We start from the raw sequence: 20,868 nt of genomic DNA, 5'->3' as shown, positions 1-20,868 counted from the left end.
GTCACAACTATTGAGATGGGAGGGGAAGGTCACACAGTGGGATGTGAAGTCCTGGGCAGAGGGTGATTGCGCAGCGGTCTTGGAGTGAACAGCACGTGAGGACATCGGGAGGAGGGCTGAGGAGGGCGTGGGGGGGACCGCCTCGCCGGAGTGGGAGCATCATGGGAAAGGCAGTGGAGGACGAGGCATCCCCACGTGTCACAAAATGAAAACGATGCAGCCACCAGGGCCCGGAAGGAAGCTGTTGTCTGGGCCCCCAGGAAGGAGGAGGCCCCCAGCAGGAACGCTCATTAGGGCAAAGCAGTGTCCTTGAGTGGGTGGCGAGGGTTCAGAGCCCAGTGAGTGACCTGAGGACTGGACGGCGGCTGCCTGACCTCCCCTCAGCCCTGAGGGGCGAGGCGAGCCAGAGGGTGGTGGCACTCACAATGCTGTCCACCTGCAGGAGGCTCCCGCCTGCTCTGCAGTTATTCTGTCCATCTCTCTGGGCCCTCAGCCCTGCCTCGGGCAGATCAGGGCCTGACACGCTGACTCCAGCCCCATCTCTTTGCTATTTGTTAACAAATGTATTTACAGTTCCTGAACCAAGATTAATTGTGAAATTTAACAGGAATGGCATAAAAAGGCCAATCATGACCTCTATGAGGGTTGTACACACAGTTGCTCTATTTCCAAACTAACAACTCCGGTCCTCACCCGCAGCTAGGCCCCCCTTTCTTCCTCCAAAATGAGACCGGGAATAGCATCAGGCTTCTGGTAGCTTCAACATTTAAAGAGACAAACACAGAGAGACAGAGAAGGGTGAGAAGAACCACAGTCAAAATGTAATAATAAAAAAAAAAGTAGCGAAAGAATCGATAGCAAACCCATCTCTGGCTCCAGATTAATGGCTTGGCTCAAAGAAATGGGGGGAGGTCCTTGGGGAAGGAGGGTGGGAGGGAAGACGGTGATGCAGAAGTTGGCAGGTGAACCGGTGACCCTGGAACAGCAGAACTCAGGGTGGGCAGCCAGGGCTGAGAAGGGAAGAGGTGAGAAGGGTCCCCAGAGGGGGCTCTGGCCACATGCCAGGCTCAGGGGAAAGGTCAGCACTGGGCCCCCACTAAGTGCTGGGGAGGGAGCTCGGTAAGAGCTGCAGCCGAGCCCCTCCTCTGCTTCATATGTTCCTGAGGATCTTGTGCACGAGCGTGGGGGGCTGGGGGAGGGGACACAAACACAGGCACTTCGGAAAGCAGAATAACCACATGCTTGTGGGAAAGGAGGCTGGGGGTGGGGGAGGGGAGCACCGACAGCTCACCCTCTTGGCTCTGCAAAGAGGCAAGTGCCTGCAGAGGGACAGGAAGCCAGGCCAGGGCTCCTGCTGCTCCAGCTCCTCTGTGGTCCCTCCCTATGCCAACCTTGCCTTGGCCTCCTGGCATGGGCAGCTGGCCATGGCTGGACAGGCCCATCACTGGACCAGACTGCTGCTGGTCAAGGACACAGCTGGAGGCCGGGGTAGGAGAGGGCAGCCCCCAGCCCAGACGCTCCTGGTCCTACCCAAAGACTGACAGGTGAGAGGACGGGCTCTTTCGATCCCACAGGGCTCGGCCACAAAGAGCTGTTCACTTGGACTTCAAAGGCCAGGCCCAGGGCTCCTTCTGGCTCTTTTGGGGAGCCCTGGGGCACTGCTCCTCCTTGTGTCAGCCCTGGCTGGGTATGCAGCACTCAGCAGAGGTATAACTGGTATCCCTGCATCTGGCCCTGGAGTTGGGAGCTGTCTGGCCCCACAGCTGTGTGCCCGAGGGACTCACAGGAGGAGTTTTCTGCTGCCACTGGGCTGGGGCTGGGAAACAGGAAGGCAGGGGATTGGGAGAGGTTGGGGGATCCAGAACCATTGGGAGCAGCTGGCTTCCACACTGGCTGGCAGAGGGTGGGGAAAGAGAGGTAGATTGGCTCTCTGCAGGTCCCCCTGGGGGCTGTGTGCCCACAGCTGAGTGCAGGTGGGCTGACAGCTGGCCTGGAGCTGCAGGGCAGCTGGGGAGCTGGTCAGCCTGCTGGGGGACACGGCCAAGGGCTGCACACTCTGAATCCTCAGATCCTGGGGGCCAGCCTCCCCCAGGCCAGGGAGACTGTGTAGCCCAGAACTCAGCTGGCCTGTCTGTCAGTGGCCAGGAGAAGGCATCTGGGAGGGAGAGGCAGGTCTGTGGGTGGCACAAGGGCAGGAGGGAGGCCGGAGGGCTGGGCTCATGGCCTGGAAGGGCGAGGGACAGGAGGTGCCTGCCACCAGTTGTCCTGGTGCCACAGGGGCTGGGGGCTCTTGGGTCAAAGAATGAGCCCTGTGGCCAGGACACTCCTGGCCTCTTCTCAGTATTGCTGCTGGGGAACTGAACCTTTCGCTTGTGGCCAACAAGTGCCAGGTCTGGGCCAGAGGAGAGGGCTGCAAAGCCAGAGCTGGAAAGGAGGCCTTGGGAAGCAGGGCTCCTGGACACTGGTGTCCCTGGGGGGTCCACAATGACATCAGCCAACCCCTCCAGCTCCTGGCAGCTTGCTACTGGTCGGGGTATCTCGCCAGCCTCCACAGGTTCAGCTGGTGCCTTCATGTCACCCATCTTCCCATCCTGCTCTTGGGCGCCTGGGACCTGGTGGTTGTCTTCTTCCCTCATCCTGGGAGATGCTGCCCTGGGATAGGAGGGCTGGCTGGGAGGCAGAGTCTCAGGACATAGAAGGTCACAATCTGAAGCCGGGGAGACTGGCTGCCTGTGGGGACAGAAACACCCAGTAGGCCACAGGGCTCAGCTCCACAGGAGGCGGCAAGGTGGGATCCTCCCAGGTTGGGGCTGAGGGCAGGGTCGGGGGACACACATGGTGCTACCCTTCTGGGTCTTTGTGTGCTGAAGAGAGCTGCCTATGCTGGGGCGCTGTGAAAGGCCTGCTCTGTGGGTCTGACCCTGCAGTAGCGGCCAGCCCTGTGTGCACCTCTCTTGGCTCTGCGGCTTGTGGTTGGGGCTGGCCAGAGGCACAGGTTAGAGGCTGTTGCTTTTCATAACTCCACAGAGGAGGCTGTGCCCTTTGGTGGCTGGAGAAAGCAGCACAGAACCTGGCTGTGTGAGCTGAGCTGGAGGGAGCCACAAGGTGGAGACTCAGGGTGAGAGGGGAAGCCACAGCTCCTTGGTGGGCAGCAGGGGAGAGCTGGGCTCAGGGGGCCCTGGAATTCCACCGAATCCCCTGAAATCCTTCTTTCTGGGGGCAACTTCTAGAAAGGCAGAAAGACTTTGCTCTTCACTCACCTGGGACGGACCCAGGAATCCCATTCCCCATTTCTAGAAGACCAGACAGGCATGTGACCGGACATATGCCAGAAGCAGCAACTGCTGAACTGCTCCCCCGTCCCCACAACCGGCAGTGCTGGTGCATTGGGAAGGGAGCTATGCTCTGGTCTGGGCTAAGTCCCGACTGGCTGAAGCTACAAATGGAGGTCTCCCCACTACCCCACCTCTAAAACGAACAGGACAGAGAATGGTGGGAAAGAAAAGTGAGGAAAGAGAAGAATGCCACAGGCTGGTCCCTGCTGTCGCCAACCTGAGGGCTCCTTTCCCCTAGAGAGGGCGGCAGCGGGAGAGTGAGAAGGCAGTGGTGCCCCTGACCCGTGGCAGGCCGCACGGCGCTCACCTGGGGAGGCTGGCCTGGAAGGGGATGTCCGCAAAGCTGTGGCTGAGCCGGGCGATGATCCGATCAACTTCTGCATACGGATGGGCTTCCAGGGCAAAGCCCTGGTGCTGGGTGCTCTGCAGATGCTGCCCAGGGGAGAGCAGGCACAAGGATTAGACAAGGCCGAGGAGGGACGCGAGCAGACCGCCCAGCCACAGCAGGGTGGAGACTGGTGGGAAAGGTGCTCTCAGAACAGTTAGGGAGCAGCGGCTTAGCGGGGAAGGCTCACCCCACGGAGCTCCTCAAAAGCCTCTCGGCAGCACTCGCAGTAGCCTCTCTTCCTCCCCGGAGCCATGCGGGCAGCTGACCGTGGACTTGGCTCTCGTTCCTTGGGTTCTCTGGGGATGGCACAGGTGTGGGAAAGTAGTCACCGCCGGGGCCTTCAAGGGGCAACTGCTGCTCCAGGGCCTGGAGCCCAGGCCAGTGAGGGGATGGACCAAAACGGCCCTGGAGCTGGGCCGGCATAAGCAGGCCTGCCTCCACTTGGCACCATTTGTCCAAGGATGCAGGAGAGGCAACAAGGAAGACGAGACCTCCCTGTGGGCCTCCTCTCCTAGCTGTCCTTTTCCCACGCACTCAACTCAAACCACACAGGAGGACAGGTGATGGCGGCAGCAAGAATCCCTCATAGGACAATTCCAGTTCTGTGCTCACACTCAAACCCACGTTCACTTGCCCTGCAAGAGGAGAGGGGAAAGGCCTCAATGGCAGCAAGGGAACTGTGCTGTCCTCGATCTCTTCCACCTTGAATGTCCCCTCACCCTGGTTCAGTCTGTCTCCTCCCTCACGCTGACCTGTGCCTTGTACACCTTCACCGAGGACTTGCAAATCTTCTGAAACCTGACTTCTCCTCTGAATTTCAGTCCTGTATTTTTGTTGTTGTTGTTGAAGAAGACTTGCCCTGAGCTAATATCCATTGCCAATCCTTCTCTTTTTGTTTGAGGAAGACTAGCCCTGAGCTAACATCTGTTCCAATCTTCCTCTACTTTATATGTGGGTCACCACCACAGCATGGCTGTCGAGTGGTGTAGGTCCTTGCCTGGGATCTGAACCTGTGAACCTGAACCTGGGCCACTGAAGTGGAGACAGTGAACTTAGCCACTGCACTACACGGCTGGCACTCAGTCCTGTATTTCCTTCTTTTTTCTTTTTTAAAGATTTTATTTTTCCTTTTTCTCCCAAAAGCCCCTGGTACATAGTTGTGTGTTTTTAGTTGTGGGTCCTTCCAGTTGTTGAATGTGGGATGCCACCTCAGCATGGCTTGACGAGCAGTGCCATGTCTGTGCCCAGGATCCGAACTGGTGAAACCCTGGGCTGCCAAAGCAGAGCACGCGAACTTAACCACTCAGCCACAGGGCCGGTCCCCTAAGTCTTGTATTTCTTATGGCCTGCAGGGCACTGCTATTTAACCGTCCGAGCAAGCTCAACATGTCCCAAATAGTCCTGTGTAAGGACTTCTAAGTATGACACAAAACCCAGAAAACAGAAAAAAGAAAAGCTGATAAATTCAAGTACATGCAATTTTTTAAATGTGTGCCTGGCAGAAAACATAAGCAAAGTTAAAAGACAAACCGCAAAGTGGGGGGAGCTACTTATAACGAAGAACATGCACAGAAGTTCATTCTCCTCAAACCTGAAGGGCTCCTCACAGATCAATAAGAAAGTGATCAACAACTGGATAGAAAAATGGGCAAACGACATGAGGAAGGTTCCCACAAAAAGAGATTCAAATGACCAAACATATGAAAACAGACTTCACCTCATTGAGAATGAGAAGAAATGAAAATTGTAATCACACCGAGGTTCAGTTTTAATCTATCAGACTGGGGGAGGTCAACAAAGCTGAGAGCTCACGGGATCAGCCAAGGGTCTGGGGAACAGGCTCTGGTCCAGGGCGGTGAGAGCGCACTCTGGCATCTCCTCCATGAAAAGCAATTTGGCTGCATTTATCAAAATTAGAAATGCAGGCACCCTTTCACCCAGCATTTCCACTTTGAGGAATTTATTCTGCAAATATACTTGAACAATCATAAACGTACTCTGAACCAGACTATTCACTGCAGCACTGTTTATAACAGCAAAAGCCTGGAAATAATCTAAGCATCCATCACCCAGAGCTGGTTAAGTAAACCACAGTAAATCCATACAACGGAATACCCTGCAGCCATACAAGGGAACGAGGATGCTCTTCAGGTACTAATCATTAATTGATCTAAGACATATTAAGGGGAAATAGCAAGATCCAGTACAGTGAATATTATGCTCCTCTTTATGTAAGAAGAGAGAACCAAGGAGACACGACGTACTTCTGTGCAAGCAGATCTCTGGAGAGATCCATGACTGGAGACTGGGGGATGGGTGTGGAATACAGATTTTTCACTTTAAACCCTTTGTAACTCTTTTTTTTGAGGAAGATTAGCCCTGAGCTAACATCTGCTGCCAATCCTCCTCTTTTTGCTGAGGAAGACTGGCCCTGAGCTAACATCCGTGCCCATCTTCCCCTACTTTATATGTGGGACACCTACCACAGCATGGCTTGCCAAGCGGTGCCATGTCTGCACCTGGGATCTGAACTGGCGAACCCTGGACCACCAAAGCAGAACGTGTGAAAATAACTGCTGTGCCATTGGGTTGGCCTCCGCTTTGTAACTCTTGAATTTTGAACCAACATATAATAATTTTTAAATTAAAAAACTTTAAACATTTCCTCTCACAGATTTTCTACACACACACCCCTTTCCCCCCCAGAACCCTCCCTGGGCCAACCCCTTCTCTCTCTCTTTTTTTTTGGTGAGGAATATTTGCCCTGAGCTAACGACCATTGCCAATCCTCTTTTTTTCTTTTTGCTTGAGGAAGATTAGCCTTAAGCTAACATCTGCACCAATCTTCTTCTATTTTGTATATGGGATGTCTCCACAGCATAGCTGACAAGTGGAGCAGGTCTGTGCTCAGGATCTGAACCCATGAACCCGGGCTGCTGAAGTGGAATGCACAGAACTTTAACCACTCAGCCACAGGGCCAGCCCCCTAACCCCCTCTCTATGCTCCTCTCTATGTAACACTAAAGCTTCGTCGCTTCTTCATCTTCTTCCCTTTACAACCTCCCAGCTCCTCAGCGACCCCAAGGCCATCCCAGGCCTCGCCACAGCTCCCTGCCCCAAGCTCGGGCTGCCTCCTGGCCGGCGCTCTCTGGTATCCCTTGCACCTTCTGGGAAAGGATGAAGGTCACCTGGACTTCAGCTTAGCTCATTCTCGCCTTCCTCCCCTCTCCATCTACTGCCACATTCCCTTCTGGTTTTCCTCCCATTTGCATGATTTCCTGACCCCACGGCCTTTATCTACTGGTAGAACCCAGAGGCACTCCTTGGCCATGGAACTCTCAGGCTGCCCCATTCTCCTGGTCTGTGAACTAAGCCTGTGGCCCAGAAGCTAGAAAGGGTCTGAGAAGGCACCTAGACCGTCACCGAGCCTTGTTCCTTCTGCACTTCGGTCAGCGACAGTCCAAATTCTTACACATCTGCACAGCAGGAATAACAACAAGCCTACAAGCCGCTTCGGGTCCCCCAGATGCCCTGCCCCTTATTGTTCCTCACATTTAGCTCAAAAGGCCTCAAACTTTGATGTGCATCGAAATTACCCAGGGAACTCGTGAGAATGTAGCTTTTGGGGCTCCATCATCAGAGACTGTGATTCTGTGGGTGTGGAGCCCAGGAACCTGCATTTTTAATGCCCCCCCCTCCCCCCGGGGACTCTGAAGTTTCAGAAACCAGCCTATTGACCTCTGGACACAAGCCAAACTCTTCAGTAGGGATGGAGAATACCAAATAATATGGAGAAGCACTCCTAATGCCTCTCTTCTCTGGGCTAAGTTCCCAGAATAGACTTTGCCTAAGGAGCTAACACATGGCCATTCCCAAATCTGAGCAGCAGGCCTCCAAGGGGAAGGACTTTGGCCTGTAACCAGCCCTTGGTACTCAGGAACCAGAAAGACCCACCTGGTACGGTGTGAGCTGCCCAGGGTCGTCGGGGCCTCAAACGGACTTGCATCTTTGGGTCCCAGAAAAGAAATTTCAGGAAAGGATTTAAACTGATGGTGGAAAGGACGAAACTTCCTGAAACACAGAAAACTTCCACTTTGACTCCAGTGGGGAAGGGACAAGATGAGAAGGGGGGCCGGCCCAGCGCCCTAGAATTCCAATCCTGATCAAACAGATTCTCACCTGCACACCTCAAGTTCTCAAACCAAACTCCCATCAGCCTTTCTAGGTTAAGTGACTATGTATGCTCTCCCTGTCTACTTTTCAAGCCCATTTACACTCACTGCTTCATCTGAATCCTATAATCACCCTCTGAGCTGAGTGGAACGAGTGGTGGTGTCCCATTTTATAGAAGAGGAAATGAAGCCCAAAAGGTTCTGTGACTTTCCCAGGGGCTCACGACTAGTAAAGCGGCCCTGACCAGCCCAGAAGCCACTGCCTCCCAACTCCTGATTTAGTTCTTATCACCTTTCCATTTTGTTCCTTGACCCTAAAACAACCTTTCCGGACTCTAGCCTAGCAGAATCTAAAAGGAAGAATGTTTAAACAGTGATTTTCCTGCTCTGTGGAGAGAAACACTTCTGCTCTGCACTGGTCCTTTGCACCATCCTAGGGGTGGTGCTCTGAACGGAGAGGAGAGGCACAGCGAAGGTTCCAGCTACTCAGACCCAGACTGAGTGGTTTTGGTGCTTTGCCCCAAGTTGTTCACGTTCAAGAGACTTTCAGAGCCGGGTCTGGTAATTCGTGGAGGCTCGGCAAACCCAGCTGGAGGAACTGCCAGCTCACGGTGTTTGACTGCAATGGCTCCAGGGGAGAGCGCAGGCCTTGGGTTCCTGGGCGGCACAGTGAGAGCCCTGGCCTCAGGAGTGAATTAACAAATGAGTCTTTTTGGACCCTTAAGGAGAAGGAGGTGCCGCCTTTATGGCCGTGGTACCCCCTTGTTCTTCCTCCTCAAAGATGTTTTATTTCTGCTTAGGAGGCTGGGAAGTTGAGGTTGGTGAGGCTATCAGCCTTTGAAGAGCACCTGCTTCAGGACAGCACATTAGAAGAGTCACAAGAAACCTCAGCCCCACGTGCATCTCCTCTCTTGCCTGTGAGGCCAGGGACACACAAAGACGTGTACCCGCTCCGGGAATGGATACTGCCTGGGCCTGCCATGTGCAGTGAGATACTGAGGCATTGGCGATGTCTCAGCTGCTGCATACGAGTCATGACTACTTGCATTTAACTGGTTGTGAAGGGGCTGGGGCTGAGGACATGTACGCCCTCCCATTGGAACCGGAGAAGAGAGCACCTCATTACCAGCCCTGCATTTTTTCCACTCACTTTTGGGCCACCAAAGCCAACTCTGTACTGTGTGCAGGCACTGAGAAGGGAACCTAGGCCCATGTGGAGGCTTGCCAGGCTCCCGGGGCTGGGTCCTTAGCTTCCCTGCCTGAGGCTGAGGGATACAGACAATTCTGGTCCTAGGAATCTCTGCTGGGTACATGTGGCCATTTCTTTTTCAAAAAACTTTTTGAGAGAATTCTAGATTCACAGAGACTTTTGATCTAGCACCTCCTGAAGAGTCAGTGATCACCCAGGTGGCTAACAGCTCATCAGGTTACCATCACGTGACCTTCCTGCTCTAGGTAAGCAGGGGCCCTAACGGTGAACAGACAGGGCAGAGAGGAGAGGGCGCCAGGCAGGACAGTCAGGACACCTGGATTCCAGCCTTGGGCTAAGATTCACTGGCAAAGTGGCTGTGTTCCAGTCCCTTAATTTCTCTGACCTCAGTTTCTCCATTAGGAAGAGGATGGACTCATGCTATTTTTCACCCAGGGCTGTCATGAGATAACATGTGCCAGAAAAGGGTTTTATACAGCAAAACAGAAAGGTTTCATTAAGCACAAGGTGATGTGACAAGGGAGCCCCAATGCCACCCCAAACATCCTCACTTCAGCCAAGATGACTGTACTAGCACTGTACTGGGGCCAGCAATGATTCGATATTAAGTGTCAGCATACACCTAGGGGGAAACAAGGAGCAATAATGAGCTTGGATGGGACATCATGAGCTCATAAAAGCAGAGCATTAAAAGGAGGTAATTCACAAACAGGGTCATTAACCTCTGACTCATGACCAAGAGGAGTGCCAACTGTGCAATGCCACCTTCAGAGGCTCCTCGTGGTCTGTGTAACACTTCTCCATGACAGAGGGAGAAATCGGCTTCTGGGGAGGAGGAAGGTGCAGGGCTGAGGGGCTCCATATCCCCCACATCAGCTCAGGGCCCCTAAGCACCTCTGTTCCATGTGGGCCTGGTGGGGATGAGGGGAGAGAGAGGAGGCCCCACTCACCTGCTCTCATCTTCGATTTTGAGGAACGGAGCCTTCAGTCTGGCCACTGGAAGGGAAGAGCGCACACATTAGCCATCCTTCTGCTCCAGTGCAGGGCCTGCGGCGCACACAGGAAATGCTCAGAGAGGAGAGGCTCAGCCAAAGCCTAAGAGCCTCTCGGAGCTGGAACACACACTGCCAAGGTGCGCCTTTCCATTTGGCAGAGGTGAGGCACCCACTCCCATTTCCTCCGGCCTCTACCCTGGGAGAAAGAGTCCCACTATAGGAGGAGAAGCTGCAGGGTGCCTGGGGTCCTAGGTGTGCCTGCCCTCAGCAGGATACAGGATCGTCCTGTGTGTGGGTTCTGGAAGCTGTCAACCAACCATTAGAAACCTGGCTGGGTGGGAGAAACCTAGCCCCTGTCGGGTTCTGCCAATAGCCTCACGCCCTTCTCAGACCTTTATTCCTGGTGTCTCAGAATCCCAAGGGGCCTGAGAACAATCCCAGGCAGAATTCTCCATGAGAACCCTTGGCATCTGGGGGGAGCAGAGAGGAAGAGAATTAAAGTGTGTTTGTCTAGCTATCTTAGCAGAAGGATGGTAAAAAAATATCAAAGGTTCCTGAAAAAATAGGGTAATGGGGTGCTGGGAGGACAAGTCTGGAGTCAATTAATCCAGAGATTCATCTTCTACCAGCCAGTTATTTGCACAGTTTACAAAATCTCTTAGGCATTACGAAACACTTTCACCTTCCCATGGTGACCCGAAGTCCTGTCCAAGGGGCAGCCAAAGCACTAGAAGCCTGGGCAGAACCAACAGCCACCAAATCCCCAAAAAGGCTGCCGCCTCATGGCTCCAGACCTGTTCGAGGCCGCTGCCAGCACCCAAGTGAAAAGCAGCCTTTCTCCTTGCACAGCAGCAGTTCCCATTAATTACTTTTTTGGGGCAATTTCTTGTCTTTCTAATTAACTGAGACAGTGATTAAAATTAATTCCCCCACAGATTTCCTTGAATTTCAAACATGAAAGGTGCCAAGTGATTTTTCTTAGCTCCTGCTTGTGCACGAATAAATGCCACTTAAAGAGCATCTTTAGGAGAAACATCCAGGGGAAGAAACTCTCCTGCTGTCCAAGAGGAGCCGGGAGATGGGCCCCTCAATCTGCCTGTTTGTCAATTTCAGGGAGTTTGGCATTTCTTAAAGTGGTAGGCAGCTGTCAAACTGCCCACCGCAAACTGCTCCTGACTCAGGGGAAAAAAGATGCTGAACTTCAATCAACGCCCAGGAACAGCCAGAGGATACAGGAGGCAGAGCGACTACATGGGATTTTGGCTCTAAGGAGAAGCCCTGGCCCAGCAGCTCTGGACTTGGTTGTGGCGGTCCCTCTCCCGCCGCCCTCCTCTCTGAAGCCCAGGCCCTGGAAACAGGAAGAGGAACACAACCTGGACTTGCTTCCTGCCGCAGAAAAGTGAGCAGATGCTGCCACAGAGGGAGTCGTGGGGCAGCGTTTAGGGAGGGAGGGATTGCAATTAGATGAGGAAAAGCTACCACACTGACCTTTCCGCGTTCTTGACTCCGCTGGACGTGTTCCCTAAATGGAAAGGGAAAATAGGTCAAGGATGTGAGGGAGCCAGGGGGGTCAAGGAACCAGGCCCAGTGAGCCTAGCTGCTGTGAGTCTGCCCCACTTTGCTTTCCGCTGTCGGCTGAGCCCTCAGCTAGAGCAGACCCGAGCACAACGGCTCCCTCCAGCTCCCCAGGGACATGATGAGTGGTGAGCGCTGTGTGAGAATCTCAACGGCAGCTGACTTTGTGGAGGGAATGCAGGATGCAGCAAAGAGCAAGAGCTGTGGAGCCCGACGGGCTCAGGTGGGAATGGGAGCTGGGCTGCCTGTGATGTGAGGAGTTCCCACTTAGCTCATCGGACGTGACACAAATGAAATCAAAGTAGGTAACAGATGTGACGCAGAGTAGGTGCTCACTACACAGCAACTTGTATTTCCTAGGCACTGCTGCCACTCCAGGTCAGCTTACAGGACAAGGCTGAAGACAATGCCTGTTGCTTTCCTGTGCCCTGTCCTGTGTACCCTGGCTCTGTTGGTCAAAACCAACATTTAGGCCAAGGTCAAACAAAGCTAACATTAAAAGCCAAATGGAACAAATTAAAAAATCAGTAAAAGAGCTGGGGGGTGGGGGTGGGGTGAGAGATCCAGTGGATCCATGACTGCCTGTGCCTCTGGGCCCAGGGAAGTTTAATTCTCCAGGCCATACCTCCAGGGCAAATACCACCCCAAAGAAGCCTTCCACATTCCCTCGCTCATGAGCAGACTGCACCCAGACCTCATCCAAGACTCCCAAGTATCTCCAAAACAGATTATTAAGTGAACAAAGCAAAGTAAAAATACTGTGCATATGCATAAAAAGGAAGAATTTTTGGCAATCTGCTCATATATCCATGAAGTCCTAAAAGGATACCTGAGAAACTGTTCACATTGTTTATCTCAGGGAGGGAGCTCGGTGGCTGAGGAAGACAAGTTGGAGGGGAGAAAGACTTTCACTGTATACCCTTTTCGATTGTGAACGATGGAAACCTATTTAACAGCAGCAGGGAAAACTCAAAGACTCCCAGATGACCAGAGGGTGAGGAGCAAGGGGTGTCAAGGCCGAGCGCTCCACCCTGGCTTGCTACTATGGCTGGTCCTGCTCTTGGGTGCCAGGCCCTTGGCGGACCTGTGGGGCTTAACCCTTCCTTAGATTCAGGCCAGGTGAAGAGAAGACACCATGGCTTTAAATCAGCCCGGGCCCTCTTGATGTGTGGTACACACTGTTCTAACTCCAGAAAAAGAAAGAAAAGCCAAACAAGAATTTGGAAGATGGCAGCTATTTCAAACCACAACAACCCCCCGGCCCCCAGCCATGCAATCTGCAGGCTCATTCCCAGGCCAAGAGCCACCCCCAGAACGGCAGCCTGTCCAGCAGGCCAGGAGCATTTATGTTTCATGTAGGCCAGGACTACCCACAGGCAGTCCACAGCCCAGGCCACAGTGAATGCCTCCATGGACCAAAGAAGATTTGCAGGTAGCACAGGGCAATGCAAGGCTGTGGACACCAGGGATGAGCTGAGAGGCTGTACTCCTTTTACTTTTTCCAGGATGGCCAGGAAAATATGGCTTGGGTGGGTCATGGATTTACCAAAGTTGTCACAGACCTCACTGTTTGCAAACCATCCATTTCCCTTCAGTTCAGCAGGATCACCTACCTCTGGCTTCTTTGGCCCTTGTTTCTTCACACACAAAGCATCCAGAGACAGCTGCTGCACATGTGCCATCATTTCTGTAGAGCAAACACAGGGCTGTGGGCAAAGGACCCGCTCCTCATTTCCCCAGCACAGCCCCTTCCTGGGGCCGGGGACTAAACTTCTCACTTGGCCTGGCCCACTGGATCACACCAGCCTTGCCTGCCACCATCTGGCTATGTTTCACCTCTGTACCTGCTGATGATAAAAGAAAGGGCTGGGTCCCCTATGCCTGGAAAAGCACCTAGGCTAGCTTCATGCTATTTTATAGCACCAAACACAACTCCTGCACAGGAGCTGCCTTATGGCTCACAGAAGGCTTTAAGGCACTACTGAAGAGCTGCTCCTGTTGGGGAGACCAAGCCATAAAAGTTACTCAGACATATCCTTAGGTGGAAGACCCAGCAAAGGCTATACATGCTGGAGCTTCTCTAACAAATAGGAAGGCAGGAAATTAGATCAAGTCAGAAATAGCTGATTTTCCAGTGACGATGGAGCGCCCCCCCCCCAACCCCCATCACAAACCAGGACCTTCCTGTGCACAGTTCTCTATTGCCCTGGCAGATCTTGGGCTAGAGCTGGACCAGGCCCCTTCAATGGATCAGAGAAAACCCCAGACTCAAAACGGAGCTGAGTATGAGGGCCAGTCACTGCCAGCCGGTTCAGGACGGCTGTTCTGTATAAATTTACTACAACCTGCAAACAGGTGGTTATAGCGTGAGGCAACCCTATAGAGAAGAAAGAACGTAAAATTCAGTTGGGTCAAACTAGATTGGAGTGTGGGCCACATTATCGTTCCTGGTGAGACTGTGGCTAATTTACTTAATCCCTCAGAGGCTCAATTTCATCATCTGTACAAGGGGCAGAGGACTTGGGTCAGGATTAGATGAGGTAATTTTTAGTACAGAGTAAATACCTGATAACTGGTCATGGATATTAGGATTATGTCCTTATTTGTAAAACAGGATCCTCAGACCAACTTGAGGAGACCCATGGTGCAAGTTAAACAAAACAGCGCCATCCAGTGGCTGCACCCTGCTACTGTTACTGCTGCTCTCCACCCCCTCCCACCTTGGTGGATCAACACAGTAACTGAGTACATCTGGCTCCAGCTGGCTTGCACAACCAGGATCCCTCTAAAAGTGTACGCTTCCCGTCCAAGTCACCAACTCTCCCCTCCACAGGCGTCCTGGGCAGAAACAGTACCGTCCACATGCAGAATCCTCACTCCCCAGGAGCGGGCATTGGTCAGGAGGCTGCTGCTGCTCCCCTAGAAAGATGAGGCAGGGTCAGGCAGGAGCATGAGACTCCAAAGGCCTGAACGCTGTGGGACAGGTTGTCCTGTCATCCATGTGGGAGGGATGTTGGGGGGAAGCAGGCAGGGGAGAGAACACAGCACCTGGAGAGCCTATGCCAACCCCCAGGAAGACACCTGTCCTCCACATGGACTGGCCGCATCAGGAGGGGATGGACCGCTGATCTGCCCACATGCTTTGCTCTGACCACCTTGTGATCAGGAAGGAGCACATGCTTAGAAGAGAGCCATTTGTCAGGAGGGCCTCTGAGCTCTCAGCACACGGTAAGTACAAAATAAATACCAGTGACAACCACCACCATCGAGCAGGAAACTGCTGGCTGCAGACCTGTCTTGCTTGGCTGCCTGAGTCTGGCAATACCATGCTCCCTCATGACCGCCAATGCACCCATCTTGATGTCACTTTAATGACTCCTCTCACAAGATCACCTTAACTCCTCCTTCTGCCACTTAACTTTAATGGTCCTGGATTCTCACAAAAAGGACAAAGAGCTACGTGTAAAAGACTACAGAGCTTGGCTTATGTGCAAAGCAGACATGCTCCACAGCACTCCTCAAAGGTTCTCTTGGTCGGCTCTGGAGTTGGAAAGATCAAGGGGTCGAATCTTGGCTCTATCACTCACTCCCTGGGTGACTCTAGACTAATTACTTGACTTCTCCGAGCCCACTTCCTCATTAGTAAGAAGGAAATAATGACGATACTACACATCTTACAGGGTGTGCAATTTGTTAAAACTTCAGAAGAGCCTCAGGAAAAAGGCTAAACCCCACCCTGTGCCAGAGATGTCCCCCTCTAGCCCGTGTCCCTCAGCTCACCTGGTTTCTGATGGCTTTCTGCAGTAGCTCCTTCCCTCGGCTCGTAGGCACCTGACAGGAAGAGAAGAGCAATGAGGTATGCTGTGTAGACCACCTGTGCACAAACAGATGTTTACACAGGCGCTGGTGAGGCTGTCTTGGTGTCATGTCCCTCAGAAAGCTGGGAGCAGTGACAACTGAGGAGTGGCAGAAATGAGGGCCTAGAGAACCCTTCAGAGGTAAAGGTAAAGCCACACACAGGTTCAGGTCACCCACAGGTAGCTGCAGCCTGGACCCTGAAGTCACCCGAGGTCAAAGCATTACAAACGTTTTAAGACCTCACTCTAAGAGCCTCTGCACTCTCCAGCAGATAAGCCTGGGCCAATTCCAACGAGCTCTCTCTGGTTAACAGAGGACCCTCCTATTGCTTCTGAACCTCTGACTCTGAAGTCCCATAAAAAGTGAACACATGTCATTGAAGGGATAGCATGGTGCTGAGGTATTTAGATCCAGAGCTACGATAAAATATTTTTAGATCCTGAATTCAAATGAGAGATTAAATTAAACCAGGTGAAACTAAAAACAGAGACTCCCTAAAAGGGCTCACTGAGGCTTACTTCCTTTGTGTAGAGAACACACCTTTCCCACCCCACGAGGTTCTTACCGAATCTACAGGCTTCTGTGAAGGCCTGGCATGGCCACCTTTTGGATCGACCATGGATGGTGTTTCCACTCTGACCTCGCTGGGGCTGGGGCAGCCTCTGTGACTTGTCCCACTGCTCTCCGCCTTCGCTTCCCTGCGGCTGGACACGATGTAACTTACTTCTTTGCTCAAAAAACCCTCAATTACCTGAAACCAGATCACAGAGGTGGTTGAAAACCAAAAGTAGATGAAAAATCATCAATATTGAGAGGTTAGGGAAGGAAATCTTGGCTGCCAGAAGTTCCAGAATCAATGTCTTTAAATAGACCAAAGGCAGTTCCGTACTGGGCCTTCAAGAAGACATCATCCTGAAATATAATAGAGTTCATATATATAATACAGGTTTTTGTCTTCAGAATTGCTGCTCCTGACCCAGCCGCCTTTGAGTTATTTGACCAGCCTGAGTTTGCATGGAGCAAGAGCATACTGAAGGGACCAGAGAGGATTAAAACTAGCTTGGGTAAGTCATGATTTTTCTGTGATGATACACTGGGACATCTAGACACTGCATCTGTAATCTTGACCTCACTAAGAAAAGGAACCTAAAATGTGAAACAAAAAAAGGTTTTGGCTATTACTCAGCTGCATAGATATCTGCTCACCCTTCATGAAAGGGTCTGACTCATCTTTGCATCCCAACAACCCAACACAGTGCCTGAAACACAATGACACTTAACTCAGGTTTATGGAAAGAAGAAAAGACGATTAAGCAGTGGTGAGCTAGCGAATGCTCAATGACCGACTCTGGGAAAAAACCTGCTTTGTACCCTTTTCCAATTTCTATGGGTTAAATACTCCTACGGTGGCTGATTTCAAGCTACCAATATGATGTCACTAACAATTTGTTCTCGTGAGCCAGTACCAGCCAGCTCCAAATACCTCTGAAAATAAGAATGGATGATATCTCTAAAGTGGACTGAATGAGAAACCTGGCACTTAGGTTAAAAAAAAAAGTTTAGGCTTCTCAAAAAGCTAAACATAGATTACCCTATGACCCAGCAATTCCACTGCCAGGTATATACCAAGAGAACTGAAAACAGGGACTTGAATAGATACTTGTACACCAATGTCCACTGCAGCGTTATTCACAACAGCCAATAATCAGAAACAACCCAGGTGTCCATCAACAGATGAACGGATAAGCAAAATGTAATCTATCCCCACACCAGAATATTACTCAGTTATGAAAAGAAATGAAGTTCTGATACATGCTACAAAATAGATGAACCTTGAAAACATTATGCTAAGTGAAATAAGCCAGACACAGAAGGACAAGTATCAGCGATTCCACTGACACGAGATATCTAGAATAGGCAAATTCATAGAGACATAAAGAAGATTAGGCTTAACGGGGGCTGAAGGGAGGGGAAATGGGAAGTTACTGCTTAATGGTTACAGAGGTTCTGTTTGGGGTAATAAAAGTTTTTGGAAGAGGTGGCGGTGATGGTTACACAACAGTGTGAATGTAATTAATGCCAATGAACTGTACGCTTAAAAATGGGTAAAATGGTATATTTTATGGTATATACATTTTACTACAATTAAAAAAAATTCTTTAGGGGGCCAGCCCTGTGGCCGAGTGGTTAAGTTCGTGCGCTCCGCTTCTGCAGCCCAGGGTTTCGCCGGATCAAATCCTGGGCACGGACATGGCACCGCTCATCAAGCCATGCTGAGGTGGCATCCCACATGCCACAACTAGAAGGACCCACAACTAAAAATACACAACTATGTACGGGGGGCTTTGGGGAGAAAAAGGAAAAATAAAAAAATCTTTAAAAAAAAAGAAGAAAAAAAATTCTTTAAAGTTACAGCTCGAAGGAGTACGTCTGTCTAAGTTCTGCTACACTGCAAAAACAAATGCTAGAGCGTAGGAATGAAGTAATGACTATCCTATATAAATGTGGTAGATTATTTAATGGCCACACATTCCTCTCATCCCAACAAACCCACTCCTTTGCAATGTGACTTTGCTGTTCCTCCCATCAGGAGGTGGAGCCTGATTTTTCCATTCCCTTGAATCAGACTCCTTTTGACCAAGAGAATGTGGTGAAAGTAACAGGTATGAGATCTAGAGCCTAGGCCTCAACAGGCCTTGTAGCTTCTCCCTTCACCTTCTAGGAAAGCTGCCTGAGACCACTGTGTAATTGGCTGATCCAGCTGACTGTATACACGACAGTGTATATAATACAATGTATGTAAGAAGCTTCTCATACAATGCATGAGGCCACATAGAGGCACCAATTGCCAAATGTGTGAGTAAAGTCATCTTGGTCCTTCCAGCCCAGCTGGCCCTCCAGGTGAATGCAGCTGCAGGAGTAAGCCCTGAGGAAACCAGCAGAAAAACCACTCAGCCAATCCAGAGAATAGTGAGAAATAATAAATCGTTGTTTTAAGCCCAAATTCTAGGGTGGTTTTTTATTATTTATTTTTTTTTTTGCTGAGGAAGATTTGCCTCGAGCTAACATCTATTGCCAATCTTCCTGTTTTTTTTTTCATGTGAGCTGTCACCGCAGCATGGACACTGACAAACAAGTAGTGTGGTTCTGTGCCTGGGGACTGAACCCAGGCTGCTGAAGTGGAGCACGCCAAACTTTAACCACTAGGCCATTGGAGCTGGTCCGCCTGGGGAAGCTTTTTAGACAGCAAAGCCTAAATGAGAGACTAAAAGTTCAAAATGTAATTTTGGGCCAGTTTGGGTGTATAATCCTCATTTTCTCCATCCCCACTGCTGAGTATCTCCATGTGTGAGTTTCCGTTGTTTGACAGCAAAGAGCCTCTGCAGTCCAAGGCCATTCATGCAGTTTCCCCAGTTACCCGCCTTTTTAGGGCCAAGCACTCTCATCCTGTTTTCTAAACACAAGAGATACTCATATCAACCCCTTACTAAAAGTACCATATGGCAGATGCTTTAAAAATATATACATATTTTTTTAAAGATTGGCAGCTGAGCTAACATCTGTTGCCAATCTTTTTTTTTTTCCCTTCTTCTCCCCAAAGCCCCCCCGTACATAGTTGTAGATTCTAGCTGTAGGTCCTTCTGATTCTGCTATGTGGGATGCCACCTCAGCACAGGTTGATGAGCGGTGCCATGTCCGTGCCCAGGATCTGAACTGGTGAAACCCTGGGCCACTGAAGCGGAGCGCATGAACTCAACCACTTGGCCACAGGGCCAGCCCCTAAAAATATTTTAATGGACTCAAATACAGCAAATACTTTTTACCCAAAGTTGTTCACCACAGTGTTATTTATAAAAGTTAAAATTTAGAAATAATCTAAATGTCCATAGGGTAACAGTTAAGTAAATTAATAATCCACTCAAAAAATTACATTCTCATTACAAATAATGCATATGAGGGGCAATAATGAAAGGAAAGTGCTAATGCTTTAAGGCTATGGGCAAGAAGTTGGTAATCAAAAATGTCTTCATGATCATAGAAAATAACCATTAAAAAAAAAGGCAGGGCCAGCCTGGTGGCATAGTGGTTGGGTTCACACACTTTGCTTCAGCAGCCCAGGGTTCACAGGTTTGGATCATGGGCGGGGACCTATACACCCTTCGTCCTGCCATCCTGAGGCAGCATCCCACACAGAAGAACTAGAAGGACCTACAACTAGGATATACAACTATGTAGTGGGGCTTTGGGGAGAGAAAAAAAAAGAGGAAGATTAGCAACAAATGTTAGCTCAGGGCCAAGCTTCCTCACCAAAAAACAAAAACAAAAAACTACAGAATAGAGACAGAAGTAGATGAGTGGTTACCCAGGGTTGGGGTGTTGAGGGGAAATGGGGAGTAACTGATAATGGGTGGAGGTTTCTTTTTTTTTTAAGGTTGGCACCTGAGGGGCCAGCCCCATGGCCAAGTGGTTAAGTTCGCATGCTCTGCTTCGGTGGCCTCGGGTTTCACTGATTTGGATCCTGGGCGCGGATGTGGCACCACTTGTCAGGCCATGCAGAGGCAGTGTCCCACATAGCACAACCAGAAAGACCTAGAGGGGCTGGCCCCATGGCTGAGTGGTTAAGTTCGCGTGCTCTGCTTTGGCGGCCCAGGGTTTCGCCGATTTGGATCCTGGCCACAAACATAGCATGCTCCTCAAGCCATGCTGAGGTGGCGTCCCACATGCCACAACTAGAAGCATCCACAACTAAAAATATACAACTATGTACTGGGGGGCTTTGGGGAGAAAAAGGAAAAAGAAAATCTTTAAAAAAATAAAAAAAGACCTACAACTAGAATATATAACTATATACTGGGGGGCTTTGGGGAGGGAAAAAAAAAAAGATGGGCGCCTGAGCTAACATCTGTTGCCAATCTTTGTTTTTCCTCCTCCTCCTCCCCCTGCTTCTTCTTCTTCTTCTTCTCCTCCTCCCCAAAGCCCCCCAGTACATAGCTGCATAGTCTAGCTGCAGGTCCCTCTGGCTGTGCTATGCGTGATGCTGTCTCAGCATGGCCTGACAAGCAGTGCCATGTCCGCGCCCAGGAATCAGCAAAACCCTGGGGCACTGAAGCAGAGCACGTGAACCCAACCACTCGGCCACGGGCCCAGACTCATGAGGAGTTTCTTTTTTGGGGTGATGGGAAGGTTCTAATACTGACTGTGTAATCACACAACTTGCACATCTCTGTGAATATACTAAGAACTGTTGAATTGTACACTTTGGGTGAACTGTATGGTATGAGAATTACATCTCAATAAAGCCATAAAAGAGAGAGGAAGAGAGGGAGAGAGGGAA

The 20,868-nt window shown here is 50.8% G+C and overlaps 1 protein-coding gene across 1 annotated transcript in view; it reads right to left on the bottom strand.

Annotated features, from left to right (window-relative positions):
• Positions 1-799: 799 nt before the first annotated feature.
• The window catches only part of DBF4B (DBF4 zinc finger B), a 31,111-nt gene continuing 11,042 nt past the window's right edge, over positions 800-20,868 (bottom strand). The window contains 11 exon segments of the mRNA XM_046674550.1: positions 800-1,906; positions 1,908-2,730; positions 3,643-3,767; positions 3,911-4,019; positions 7,678-7,794; positions 10,056-10,101; positions 11,589-11,622; positions 13,289-13,362; positions 14,531-14,594; positions 15,456-15,506; positions 16,099-16,284. Coding sequence (XP_046530506.1) covers positions 1,781-1,906; positions 1,908-2,730; positions 3,643-3,767; positions 3,911-4,019; positions 7,678-7,794; positions 10,056-10,101; positions 11,589-11,622; positions 13,289-13,362; positions 14,531-14,594; positions 15,456-15,506; positions 16,099-16,284 — 1,755 coding nt within the window. The 3' untranslated portion in view covers positions 800-1,780.

Source organism: Equus quagga, chromosome 11 (genome assembly GCF_021613505.1).
Source record: "Equus quagga isolate Etosha38 chromosome 11, UCLA_HA_Equagga_1.0, whole genome shotgun sequence".
Lineage (NCBI taxonomy): Eukaryota > Metazoa > Chordata > Mammalia > Perissodactyla > Equidae > Equus > Equus quagga.
Note: the sequence above shows the minus strand (reverse complement) of the source record. Positions and strands in the feature narration are given on the sequence as shown.